At 37.5% G+C, this 13,273-nt stretch overlaps 1 protein-coding gene across 2 annotated transcripts in view; it reads right to left on the reverse strand.

Moving 5' to 3' along the window:
- wasf1 (WASP family member 1) overlaps positions 1-13,273 on the reverse strand; it is a 56,950-nt gene that overhangs the window by 20,803 nt on the left and 22,874 nt on the right. For both annotated transcript variants that reach the window (XM_065256451.1, XM_065256450.1), the window contains exons 2-4: positions 4,833-4,993; positions 4,308-4,442; positions 1,143-1,296 (exon numbers count right to left, since the gene is read on the reverse strand). In XM_065256451.1, coding sequence (XP_065112523.1) covers positions 1,143-1,296; positions 4,308-4,442; positions 4,833-4,965 — 422 coding nt within the window. In that variant the 5' untranslated portion in view covers positions 4,966-4,993. The remainder of the gene's footprint in view (positions 1-1,142; positions 1,297-4,307; positions 4,443-4,832; positions 4,994-13,273) is intronic.

Consider the following 13,273-nt stretch of genomic DNA (forward strand, 5'->3'; position numbering starts at 1 on the left):
TGTGGAAATTTGATGGATAAATAATCAGCATCCTGATACAAAACAATAGTTTAAAGCGCATGCTGTGGACGTCCAACCATCACAACCTCCGAACAACGATGTAACTCGCTGCTGAACCAACATAGTACGATAGGTAAGTTGGAGAAACTAACTACCTTGTCACGACTGTTTCCCGAAAGCATAGTAACTTTGTCGCACATACGTCGTTTGAACCATGTTGGTTTAAAAAAAAGATGATGATGTCACGTAGGAGGTGAAGTACTAATTAAAGGTGCAGTGTGTACTTTTTAGAAGGATCTCTTGACAGAAATGCAAAATAATATACAAAACTATATTATCAGGGGTGTATAAAGACCTTTTTATAATGAACCGTTATGTGTTTATTACCTTAGAATGAGACTTTTTTATTTACATACAGCGAGGGTCCCTTACGTGGAAGTCACCATTTTGTGCTGCCATGTTTGTACAGAAGCCTTTAACGGACAAACTTTTTTTACTAAGTTGTCTCTGACTATGACATGTTTTTTTTTTTTGGTGGCGGCTACCGTAGCTTCTCTATGCGTTTCAAAAATGAGGGTGAGCAGTGGACTGAGCCGTTGGTTGCAATGCGCAACCTCACCACTAGATGCCGCTAAAATTTACACACTGCACCTTTAATCTGTGCAAATCGATTTAATATCAGATTACTGCTGTAAATAACATATATTGCATGATTTTGTTATTGTGATTTAGTGATTTAGTATTGTGTTGTTTATTTTCAAGAAATTTAATTCATGCGCAAGTTTCCTCTTACGTCACTCCTCCCATGGATTCCGAATCCGAATCCTGGATTCGGTGCATCCCTAGTTTAAAATGCATAAAAGAAACCAAAAATATGTAATAAATTAATATTGAAATTAAGGCTATCAATAGAATGTGCTTTGGTGGGCAACTAACAGACTCTGTGCAGGCAACCTGGTGCCCCCTGGCACCATGTTGGAGACCAATGACCTAGACGATAATTTTGGCGGCTATTTCATGCTGGGATGTGTAACATGCATTCACCCGGTTATAAAACCTCTCTTTTTAATTGAAATATGATAATGAGATGTTGACCATGTGGAGAACTGACCAATAAAAAAAGGGCACACTGATGTACTAACCTATAGGGTGTGAGAATATTGAGGGGCGGAGGCTCCTCGCATAACTCGTAGGTCTCCTGCATCGGGATTGGCAGAGACTGACGCTCAAACAGTTGCTGATCTTGAATGGTGGAGCTGCGGAAAGCTTTTCTCATCGTGATATCCTGAAGAGACACTGAGAGAAACACACAAATATAAACCTCCATGTGTTGTTTGTACTGAAAGATTCATATGGTTTCTTACTGCTTTGCATTGAGTTTGCTAATCATTGTAAATGCTAAATCTTAAATGTATAGATAAGGTCTCACATTACAAAGAGCTGAATTACATGAACCTTCTGTTGTTGAAGGATTTGGCCTGTATCCATCCAATACTACTCTATAGGTACACAAGATTAACATTAGATGATCATGACGTTTGCCTCTTTACACACAATCTGGTTGTGCTTGTAGAAATGACAGACAGGTGGTGACGCTGAGGCTGATGGGAAATTAAAACGATGACTGACAGAATACCGTTGCAGATGTCAGGTCAGTTATTACCAGATGAATAGCTGCTATAGTCATCATTTTAATCATTAAATCTCTATAATTAGTTTCAGAGAACACAAACCAATCCTTCTGCTTCAATATTCTGCTATGGTAATTTAATGCTAATTAGCTTATCGAGTATGCAAATTGTTCATCTGTGTGACGGACGTTCAGGCAAAATACGGATATAATATTATTCTCTATTTTTTGCAAAACACAACTTGATAGTGATGTTGCCAGTCATTCTTACTTTTGCTTAAATTATTCTCTGTGATTTATGGGGGACGGTCACGCTACGCTTTTCATTGACTTCAATTAATACGCATGCGAATGCGTCAGACTGGAAACACAATCTTGTGTGACGATATTTTGCATTTTATTGCATGCCAAAGTTTAAGTCTGGTGAACTCTGACCTGCGAATTCGTATCGGTGGTATGTGAATGCATGAGTGTCCTAAATGTCTCTGCAATTTATAATGCAATGCATGCGTACCTTGCATTCTCTGCAGTGCCACAAGGGGCGCTATAGCAGTCACATAACGACACTGCATCTGTGAAGCTCTTGAACATTAGAATAGCTATTTTACATATTATAAGTAGTGCTAAGCAAAGATTAATCGCGATTAATCGCATACAAAATAAAAGTGATTTTTGGCATAATGTATGAGTGTGTGCTGTGTGTAATTATTATCTATATATAAATACACACACACAAATTCATGTAATTACTTAAGAAACATTTACATGTGTATATATATTTATTTATATTTTTATATATTTTATATAAATGTAAAAAATAGTGCTGCCTCACGATTAGTCACGACTAATCGTTTGCAGAATAAAAGTTTTTGTTTACATAATATATGTGTGTGTACTGTGTATAATAATTATGTATATATAAATACACACACATACATGTATAATTTTAATAAAATATTTATATAATAAATATTTATATTTATATATAATATAAAATATAAAATGTATTTATGCATAATTATTATACACAGTCACCCACATATATTATGTAAACTTTTTTTCTGCAAATGATTAGTCACGACTAATCGTAAGGCAGCACTAGTAAAAAATTTATATATAAATTAAAAAAAATCTGAAATGAGTATATGTATGTGTGTGTGGCTAAATATACATAATAATAACACACAGTACACACACATATAATATGCAAAAAAAAAATATTCGCTTTGTATGCGATTAATCGTGATTAATCTTTGCCCAGCACTAATTATAAGTAATAACTATTGTAATAGTAATCTCAGCTAACATCCTGAGAGCAGAACACGTCCAGGAACAAAACTCTTCTCTTCTCTGTACTGATGTTAACAGGGTCTCGTCAGAGGAGATGGCAGTAATCTGGCATTACAGTTATTACCCTTTTAACACTTCACAAAAGACAGAAGCTGCAACGCTTTATTGAATTCAATCCCTCTGCGGCGGATGAAGAGAAGCTGTTGTTGGATCGTGTTTAAATGGACCGGTGGATGAAAAATGGTGCTATCCTGATGGGTTCGGTTTCATTAATAAGCTCATTTACAGAGAACATAGTTCATGGTGCGCTGCGTAATTGAAATAGTTTCGGACTGATAAGAACGGCAAAGGTGCATCTGTCTCTCTCTCTCTCTCTCTCTCTCTCGACTAGTGCGCCCTACCTAGGAAGCATTTTAAGGCATTATAAGCTATTATTGCTTTTATTTATTTATACACATAACTCAATCAATCGCTAACTTTTAATGAAATCAAATGATATCTGGTGACTTTGTCACCTTAAGTAAGAACAAGTGTAGAGGGCAGTCGTCTATGTAGGGTAGTAAGCAGATGGACAGTACTGGCAAACATCATTAACTCACACTTTATAGTGTGTGTGCGTGTGTGTGTGTGTGTGTGTGTGTGTGTGTGTGTGTGTGTGTGTGTGTGTGTGTGTGTGTGTGTGTGTGTGTGTGTGTGTGTGTGTGTGTGTACATACATGTTTGTGTATGCATGTTTGTGTGTGCGTGCGTGTGTTTGTGTGTGTACACTTGTGTGTGCGTGTGGGTACATGTGTTTGTGTGTGTGTTTGTATGTGTGCGTGATTGCACATGTTTGTGTGTGTGTGTGTGTGTGTGTGTTTGTCTGTGTGTGCGATCGCACATGTTTGTGTGTGTGTGTTTGTGTATGCATGTTTGTGTATGCATGTTTGTGTGTGTGTGCGTGTACATACATGTTTGTGTGTGTATGCATGTTTGTGTGTGTATGCGTGTTTGTGTGTGTATGCGTGTTTGTGTGTATACACGCATTTGTGTGTGTGTGCACGTGTTTGTCTGTGTGTGCGATTGCACATGTTTGTGTGTGTGTGTGTGTGTTTGTGTGTGTGCGTGTACATTCATGTTTGTGTGTGCGTGTGTTTGTGTGTGTTTGTGTGTATGTGTGCGTTTGTGTGTGTGTGCACATGCTTGTCTGTTTGCACAATTGCACATGTTTGTGTGTGTATGTTTGTGTGTGCATGTTTGTGTGTGCATGTTTGTGTGTGCATGTGTGCGTGCGTGTGTGTGTGCATGTTTGTGTCTGTTGTGTGATATGTGTGTCTGCGTGTGTGTGTGCGTGTGTGTGTGTGTGTGTGTGTGTGTGCGTGCGTGCGTGCGTGCGTGTGTGTACATACGTTCCTCTTCTTTGGGATCGAGTTGAGTGACACTGATTGACAGGCGGTCGACTCTTTCCTGGAGCGCGTTCACTCGGAAGGAGAAGGAATGTGCTTCATTAAAGAGCTCTCCAAATACATCCTCTGCATATTTACCTGCAAACCCACACACACACCAGCAGTAGATCAGCGTATATATATGACGGCACTAAAGATCTCATATACTCCAGGTTAGTTTTATAAGAGTGATTGTGAATGGTAACGGGACGGAAAATCAATAGGCGCACGGGTAGACTGGGTCTTAAACCCAAGACCCGACTCAATTTCATACACGCTGACAGGCGGCTGTTTATAAACCATTTAAAGCATTTAATCACCTGTTTAACTCTTTAATTTCTATACTTATAGTTATACTATTCAAACTTTCCAATACTTCATCCAATCCCTAAATTCATACTTCATTAAAGCTACACACATTAAAATGAAAAAAGGATGTTTTAAATATTTGAAGAAAGTTTAGCATCATCTCACAGATGATAAACTCACTGAGACTGCTGAGCTGTCGGATGACGTTGGCGAGCGAGATGTTTGTCACGCACTCCAGTTCATTTTTAATGCTGTGCGGCAGAGCCGTGTGACACAGGTGACGCGGCTCGATGCTGCGTTTCACCAGCGGCATCCTGTCTCACGCCCGCCAACCACCACACCTGAGAGAGAGAGAGAGAGAGAGAGAGAGAGAGAGAGAGAGAGAGAGAGAGAGAGAGAGAGAGAGAGAGAGAGAGAGAGACATTAGTTCCAGATATTTATTCAGACATACATAAGCAGCTGTGAGATGTTCATGAGAATTCTTGTGAGCTTTAGTGAGAATGTGCACCTGTTCAGTATGGGAAGTTATTGCATTAAGTGTGTATTATTGATTTAGTGCACTCAGAAAGACACAACTTAAACAGCATGTCAACTTCATCATAACCAAAATCCTTTAACTACAGCTGTGGACAAAAGTTTTCAACATGACACAAATATTAATTTTCACAAAGTTTGCTGCTACGGTTCTATCCATCCATCCATATCTATCTATCTATCTATCTATCTATCTATCTATCTATCTATCTATCTATCTATCTATCTATCTATCTATCTATCTATCTATCTATCTATCTATCTATCCATCTATCCATTTATTCATCCATCCATCCATATCTTTATCTCGATCTCTGTCTGTCTGTCTATCAATCCCTATCTATCTGTCTGTCCGTTTGTCCATCCATATCTCTATGTCTGTCTGTCTGTCTATCCATCCCTATCTATTATCCATTCATCCATCTATCTCTCTATATCTGTCTGTCTATCCATCCATCCATCTCTCTATGTCTGTCCATCCATTCATCCATCCATCCATCTATATCTGTCTGTTTGTCTGTCTATCCATCTATCCATCCATCCATCCATCCACACCTCTATGTCTGTCTGTCTATCCATCCATCCGTCCATCCATCTCTCTATCTCTATCTCTATCTCTATCTCTATGTCTGTCTGTCTCTCTGTCTGTCTATCTATCCCTATCTATCTATCTGTTTGTCTGTCCATCCATCTATCCAACCATCCATCTCTATATCTCTTTATGTCTGTCTGTCTGTCTATCCATCCATCCCTATCTATCAGTCCATCCGTTCATCCGTCCATCTATCCATCCCTCTATCTCTATGTCTGTCTGTCTGTCTATCCATCTATCCATCCATATCTCTATGTCTGTCCGTCCATCCATCCATCCATCTATCCATCCATCCATCTCTCTATCTCTATGTCTGTCTGTCTGTTTGTCTGTCTGTCTATCCATCCATATCTATCTGTCCGTTCGGCAGTCCATCCATCCATCCATCTCTCTATCTCTATGTCTGTCTGTCCATCCATCCATGAACTTAGTATACTGTACATATACAAATAATTTAAAAAGATTAAGCGGCAGTGCTGCTGTATTGAACAGTACCACAGCATCTTTCTCACAGTTAAACACACAGATATATTTAAACAGCTTTCATCTTGAGCCCCATTGACCCTGTGTACCCATGACCTTATCATCACATCACTGTTGCCATGGCAGCAGAGGTTAACCCCTCAGAGCTGTGAGTGATAAAGACGCTCATGTATCATTAAACATTCTTCACTGTCGGGCCATATCTATCCCCTAACCTTCAAAAAACACACAAATGTTTTAAGGTGGAACTCAAAGCCTTTCGTCAGTTTCAGCTCAACCGCTGCATCCTTTAATGACGAAACTTCATCTGAATAAATACTGATAGACCGAACACAAGAGATGTTTTGCTTTTGTTACCCTCACAGCATCAAAAGGATGAAAGAAAGTGAGAAGATATAATGAAAAGATGCTAAACACAAATAAAGGAGGATAGATGTGTTTTCTGAAGATTAAGGTTTGGTTTCAGGCTTTGATTCTGAAAAAATGTGCATCAGTTGCTTTATCTCAAGTCACATTTATTAAACACACCTCCTTTCAAAGCAGCTTTATCCAAAATGGAAACTGTAAAGTCCCTGGTGTTGTAGTCGAGTCCAACTTTAGCCCGAGTCAAGACCAAAGACCTTTTATCAAGTCAAGGCCGAGTATAGGGATGCACCGATACAACTTTTTTGGAATACGAGTACGAGTACGAGTACTTGCATTTCAGTACTTGCCGATACCGATACCGAGTACTTATTAAAAAACATGATTTAAATTTACAGGTAACAGCTTTAGTCATATCATTTAACAAAAAAACAAAGAACTAGTTTTCCAGTTTGTTGTAAACTCTGACTCTTTGGACAACACAAGAGGCATTAACCCCTTCCACGCCGCTCAAACATAGACATTTCTCAGACCATGGTATCGATTCCAGGTATCGGGGGACTTTTAACGAGTACGAGTACTTTAGGAAATGTGGTATCGAGGCCGATACCCGATACCAGTATCGGTATCGGTGCATCCCTAGCCGAGTCCAGATAAAGCTCGGAAACTTAAACTCAATATTTAACTTATAAGGTAAATAGCTGTGTAATAAGCGGGATAATGTATAGGCAGCAAGTTGTTATCGTGAAATAAGCCCCTTCAATGTCATTCAAGACCCTAAGCTTCTGGGACTTATTTCTGCGATACATTCTCCCTTACTTAATAAACTCTTAATATGTTTATTATTAAATCAAACGTTAAACTGAATTTCTGAAGAATATTAATACAGTGCTGCCGTGTAGATTAAAAATGGAAACATGCAGCTGAAAACTAGGACAGTCAACTGGAGATACGGAAGAATCTAGTAAGACGATAAGATTTCACATCAGCAGAATAAACATCAAGACTCAGATGTCATGTGTGAGCTTTTGCTCATCTGCAATATGTGGCTAATATCTTATATCAGATGTTTCAATATCTTTCACCAATTGTTTAAATATTAAATATTAAAAATGTTTCCTAAATCAATGATCTGCTTCACTGTAACATAAAAACTAAAAAACTATCATTGTGGTTACATTATTGCTGTAACATGATGAATCATAAACCTTTATTATTATTAATAATAAAATTATTATTTTGACACAGAAAAATAGAGTTAATTTGAATTCATATCAACTTTAATGAAATATTGGGACACCCTGCTCGGTGTGTCTTGTATTTCTGGACTGAATAAGAAGATCGGTGTTGGAAATGTAGGCAGCAATTAGCACAATGAAAAAGACAGGAAATTAAAAAGACACCCCTATCCCTTGAGTCTTATTTTACAGTTCTCCATCTCCACGGCAACCGCACACTGGGATGTTGGACATTGCACCCCCTTCGCCTCAATCCCCTGCCTGATACCCCCTCCCTGTAAATATTCAAACATCCCAGTCCTCTTAGGAAACACACACACGCCAAATATCTCAAAATATCCCAGTGAAAAACACAACAACAAGTTGCCAGCCAGCGCCAGCATTTTTATGATTTTCACCAAAGTTTAATGCCTTCCAGAAAATGTTCTTCTTTAAGTATATAAACATACAATATATCTAATGAAATAACAGACCCTCTGCTTTCAAACTAAAAACCCTTTCATCTTACCTTCATTTGTTCACTTTTTATCAACCTCTCAAATATGGGTAGGTTTTTTCAAAAACACCAAATTTTTGTAAAGGACTTTTGATAGAGATCAGATTCAGCGCGATCATCAAACCTGATGTAGTCTGATCTGTGATCCGATCATCAGGAGAAAGTACGCATGTAAACGTGTGAATTGTAGTATTTTCATAAAAAAATACAATGTGCACATGCGCAAAACAATTTCTTGATTCTTGTCTTATATTTACGTCTTATTTACGCATCACATGATTCTCATCACAGAAACATACAATAGCGAGGCAATGGCAACACACATTATTAAGGTAATAGGGTCACGTGCTGTAGTGCAGTGATTCCCAACCGGGGGTACGCGTACCCCAGGGGGTACGTGAAGAGTTTCCAGGGGGTACGCGAAAAGATTTACATTTTGCTTTGATCTCATTTACTTTTAATAAAAATGTCTTTCGTTTGTCCAGTCATTTACCTAAGATTGATTTTTGTGAGGAAAGCATTGTAAAAAGGACAACTTTGTAATTTTAATCTTATCATTAATATAATTAGCTGTCAAGAGTAAATGCGCTGCATGATCCAAAACGCAATAGCGATGTCCAACTCAAGAACGATCTGACTATTTTCAATGAACCTGAATAGTTTCTAAAGACACAAAGTTTATAAACTATAAATAATGTTCAAATAATGCTATAATATTCATTCCCGCTGCCATTACATTTTCAAATTATGCAAAAAAACTTTTGCATTGTTTTTGGCTAACATGTATTGTCCCGTATGATGTCTTTTGTATTTATAAAGAATGTCTTCACATTTTGTTTCTCTTTATATTTGAACAGAATAATTTAACCTATTTGCACACTTTAATTATCAGTAACTTAAATTGAGATTTTATTAAATTTAGGGCATTTACTAAAAAGGACTTGAGAGCTCAATTCCAAATAAGCGCCGGAGTGGATAATTTGCGTGTGATTTACTACAAAGGCGCAAATAAAATACACAGGCACAATAATGACACAAGCACATTTCTATAATGACCATTACAATCTACTAAGAGCAGCGCAAATTAGGTCGCAAATAAGAGAACTCGGCAGGACATCGCAATGAAAATGCGGACTGCGGAGTGTGAAATTCCAGCTAAGTGAAAGTAAGACGAAATATGAACGGTAAAAAAGTTTTGAAATACCTGATTTGACTTCTCCTCGTGACTTCTCCTCTTTTCTCCAGCAAATTAAACATAGCTTGGCTTGGCAAACTCTTTATATATTTTTTTTTAAGTATGTTCCTCTGGCAAAATGTAATACTCTCCTCGCATTAATGTTGCTTCAAAAGGAAAACTTCCACAAATGTAAATGCAATAAGGTCACAAAAATAACACATTTTCAGAGCTAAATATCTACTGCGTGTCTTTAGTAAGTTCAGTCGTTATTAAACGCCAAAATGATGGTTTTGCAAGCCGTTAATAAATCTGGGCCTTAAAGGGGTCATATGATGAAATTTTTTAATTTGTAAAATAAGTCTTTGGCGTTCCTAGAGTCCATATGTGAAGTTTTATCTCAAAACACCCTACAGATAATTAATTATAGCATGTCAAAATTGCCATTTTGTAGGGCTGAGCAAAATGTGCCGTTTTTGGGTGTGTCTTTTAAAATGCAAATGAGCTGATAAAATGCAAACACTGATCGCAATGATAGTGGTTTGTTGAAATAAACATGCTTCATCAGTCAGTGCTTTTTACTTCAATGTTTAAAATTAATAAATATTACTAATTATTTGTCTTTAAAACACAACTTAGGTTTAGTTTCGATGAAGGGGTACTTGAGCCTTACTGATAGGGCTGTGGGGGTACTTAGGGCAAAAAAGGTTGGGAACCACTGCTGTAGTGTTCATGTCTTTCATAACATCACATAAAGCAATAAAATAGCATTGTGCCTTTTGAGTTTGCTTTTATTACCTTTATCTGAAAACTTCTTAAGAATAACTTTCTCCAGCTCAACTTTGATTTTGTACATTTATCCAGAGATAAAGGGTGAACTTGATGAGAGATGCTGTGTGCTGCGTTGCCAAGTCCTCTGCTTCTTTGCTGACTTCAGATTTGGGCTACTTTTAAACTGTTTCAGCGAGTTGATTTTTTTGCAGGATAAAGATGAAAGGATTTCGTGTATTAGTTATTGGCATGTAGGCTATGATTTTGGGCTAGTTTTGAATGTCCATTGAGCTGGAAATCTGGCAACCCTGGCTGTGCGCTTGCGCAGACGTTTGAATCGGATTTTATAGAATGTGCATGTAAACCAACATTTTAATCAGATTGCAATGTTTAGGGTTCAAGTTTGTGAGCTTTCTCTTTGAATCTGATCAGATCATCACACAAAACTATTTCGTTCTGGGACTGCCAGTATGTTTTTAAAAATTGAGATATTAAACAGGAATAGAGGAGATCTGAAGTGTCTTGTGTTGCCTTCAGGTCCTCTAGAGACGTTCCTCTGAGTATCCAAGTCATGATGTAATGTATGTTTTGTGATTATGACCGAATAACAATGGAAAATGTGATATATTATATTGCCAAACACTAAAGTCTTGTTAGTGCAAATACACAAAATTAACTTCATCAACTCATGCAATCTGCATACAAAACGCCAACCCACTCACCTATAATACTCTTGTTGGTCGCTCATTGGTTTTGCACACAGACAAAATATCAGTTTTCTTTTGTGCAATGTGAGTTAGAAAGGAAAGGACTTCGAGAAGGATCACAAAGGCATATTTTATGACTCGGCCTGTGTGATTCGATTCGGATCGTACTTCATGCCCACTCTTTTCCTCCCTGCAAGCGCAGGCTCATCTGTGATACAATAACTCATTTTGCAGACAGACAGAGACCAATCGCAGACAACGAAAAAATGCAACAGCCAATCAAAAAGTGAACGACTCATTTCACAGCCAATGAAAGCGCTGGACGTATGGAGGTGTGATCGGACCAACAGCTGGTTTCCATTAGAATCTCCTGAGGTCTCCCATATGAGAATACAAAGGATTGGAAAGAGATGTCTGCGAGCCTTGCGGTCTTACATAACACACACGCTTGTGCAGGCGCTCGTCTTATTCAGCTACAGCAGTGAAGTGCAATGCTAACGTAGTTTATCATACTAGACTAAAATATACAAACTTCTGCTTATAGATTCGTAATGCACAAGCTCAGTTAATGACTATAACTAGCTATGTTTTAATGAGGATGCCTGTAGGATATAGTATAGCCTATAGATATGTAGTATGCATGTGTGCAGTATGCCAATCTTCATACCTGGATAACATCTGCTAAAATCAGTGCACAATGCTTCAGATACTGTATCATATGATGACTTAAACACATGTGACAGTATTGTAGCATAGAGCTGTCTAATGATTAATCATGATTAATCGAATAAAAAAAGGTTGTGTTGGCATAATATCTGTGTGCAGGCTGTGTGTAATTTTTATGTAAATATATAAATACACAGGTGCATGTATAAATTCAGAAAAATTAAATTAAATTAAATTAACTTAAATTAAATTAAATTAAATACAAACATGTAAATGTTTCATAAATATATACTTGAATGTTTCTGTATTTACAAATACATAATAATTACACACAGGACACATATATTACACAAACCCAAACTTTTATTTTGTATGCGATTAATCACGATTAATCGTTTGACAGCCCTAATGTAGCATACTATATACTACTGCATTGTCTGCACTGTCTGCCAAAACAGTTACTAACATTTAGACATAGAAAACTGAAGTTGATATACAGTCTGTACAGAAAGCAGTATGAAGTTATCAGATCAACATCACTATAAGCATTTATCCTGATGTCTGCTCCACCTCACTGAGTATTGAAGAGTATCTGAAATGTCACCGACTGCGTCTGATGTTTAGAACAGAGAGGAAATCAGAGTCCGATGCTGTATCTAATCTGTAAGTGACTGTGCAGATCCTGGATCAGCTCTTGACTTTTCATATGTAATTGAATGTTCACGCTGTGTCCGCTGTGACCTTTGCCGAGCACTTCTTTGTCAAGTCGCATGAATAAATAAGCAGCGAGAGCCGATGCAAATATCCCAGAGTGCTTTGCTCTTATCTGCCTGTACACCTGACTCTGGACACAATATGTTTGCACATGCATACTAGGGTTGTGCCGATAGACAATAGTATCGCCTATCGACGACAGTCAGACATATGACCGATAGCGGCATTGTTGCCAGCTGCCCTTAGAGTAAAGCAGCGTCTTTTTGTCCACCAATCCAGTGGCTTGTCATAAATGAGTAACAAATAAATAAATAAGTTATCGTGAATCGGCGATCTCTCATGCTAACGATAGGATGATCTTTTTATGGGTCATATTGATACATGGGTCAATGACGTGACGTTAATTATTTTGTGTCCGTATGGTTTAATTAAATGTTATATTATATTAAATGTAAAATTATATTTTTTAAATTATTTTTTTATGATTATGCTTACATGCCATCAAGGTGGATAAAATATTTAATATTTCTCATTCTTTGGTGCAATTGGCGGTTACACCATTTGACATTTTCAGGTCCATTCAGTCTTAACTTTCATTAAAATGGTGCAAATATATATATTTTTTGCATAAACGCAACAGAAATACACTATGTGCATTGAAATATACCTGATGCATGCTTTTAAAACCAATTTTTAAAAAGATTTTTGAATTTCTCATCTTGCCAAACCGTTTTTGTCACTGACCCACATACTGTATGTTGGGGCTGCAAAATGTTTGGGGGGGAACCTAGGGGCAACCTTCCAATCTCTTTGATGAAGCCAATACGGAAGTGACTTAAACTGCAATTCATTGACGGGCTGCATGTTAAAATGCCCAACTTTA

Source organism: Paramisgurnus dabryanus, chromosome 12 (genome assembly GCF_030506205.2).
Source record: "Paramisgurnus dabryanus chromosome 12, PD_genome_1.1, whole genome shotgun sequence".
Taxonomy (NCBI): domain Eukaryota; kingdom Metazoa; phylum Chordata; class Actinopteri; order Cypriniformes; family Cobitidae; genus Paramisgurnus; species Paramisgurnus dabryanus.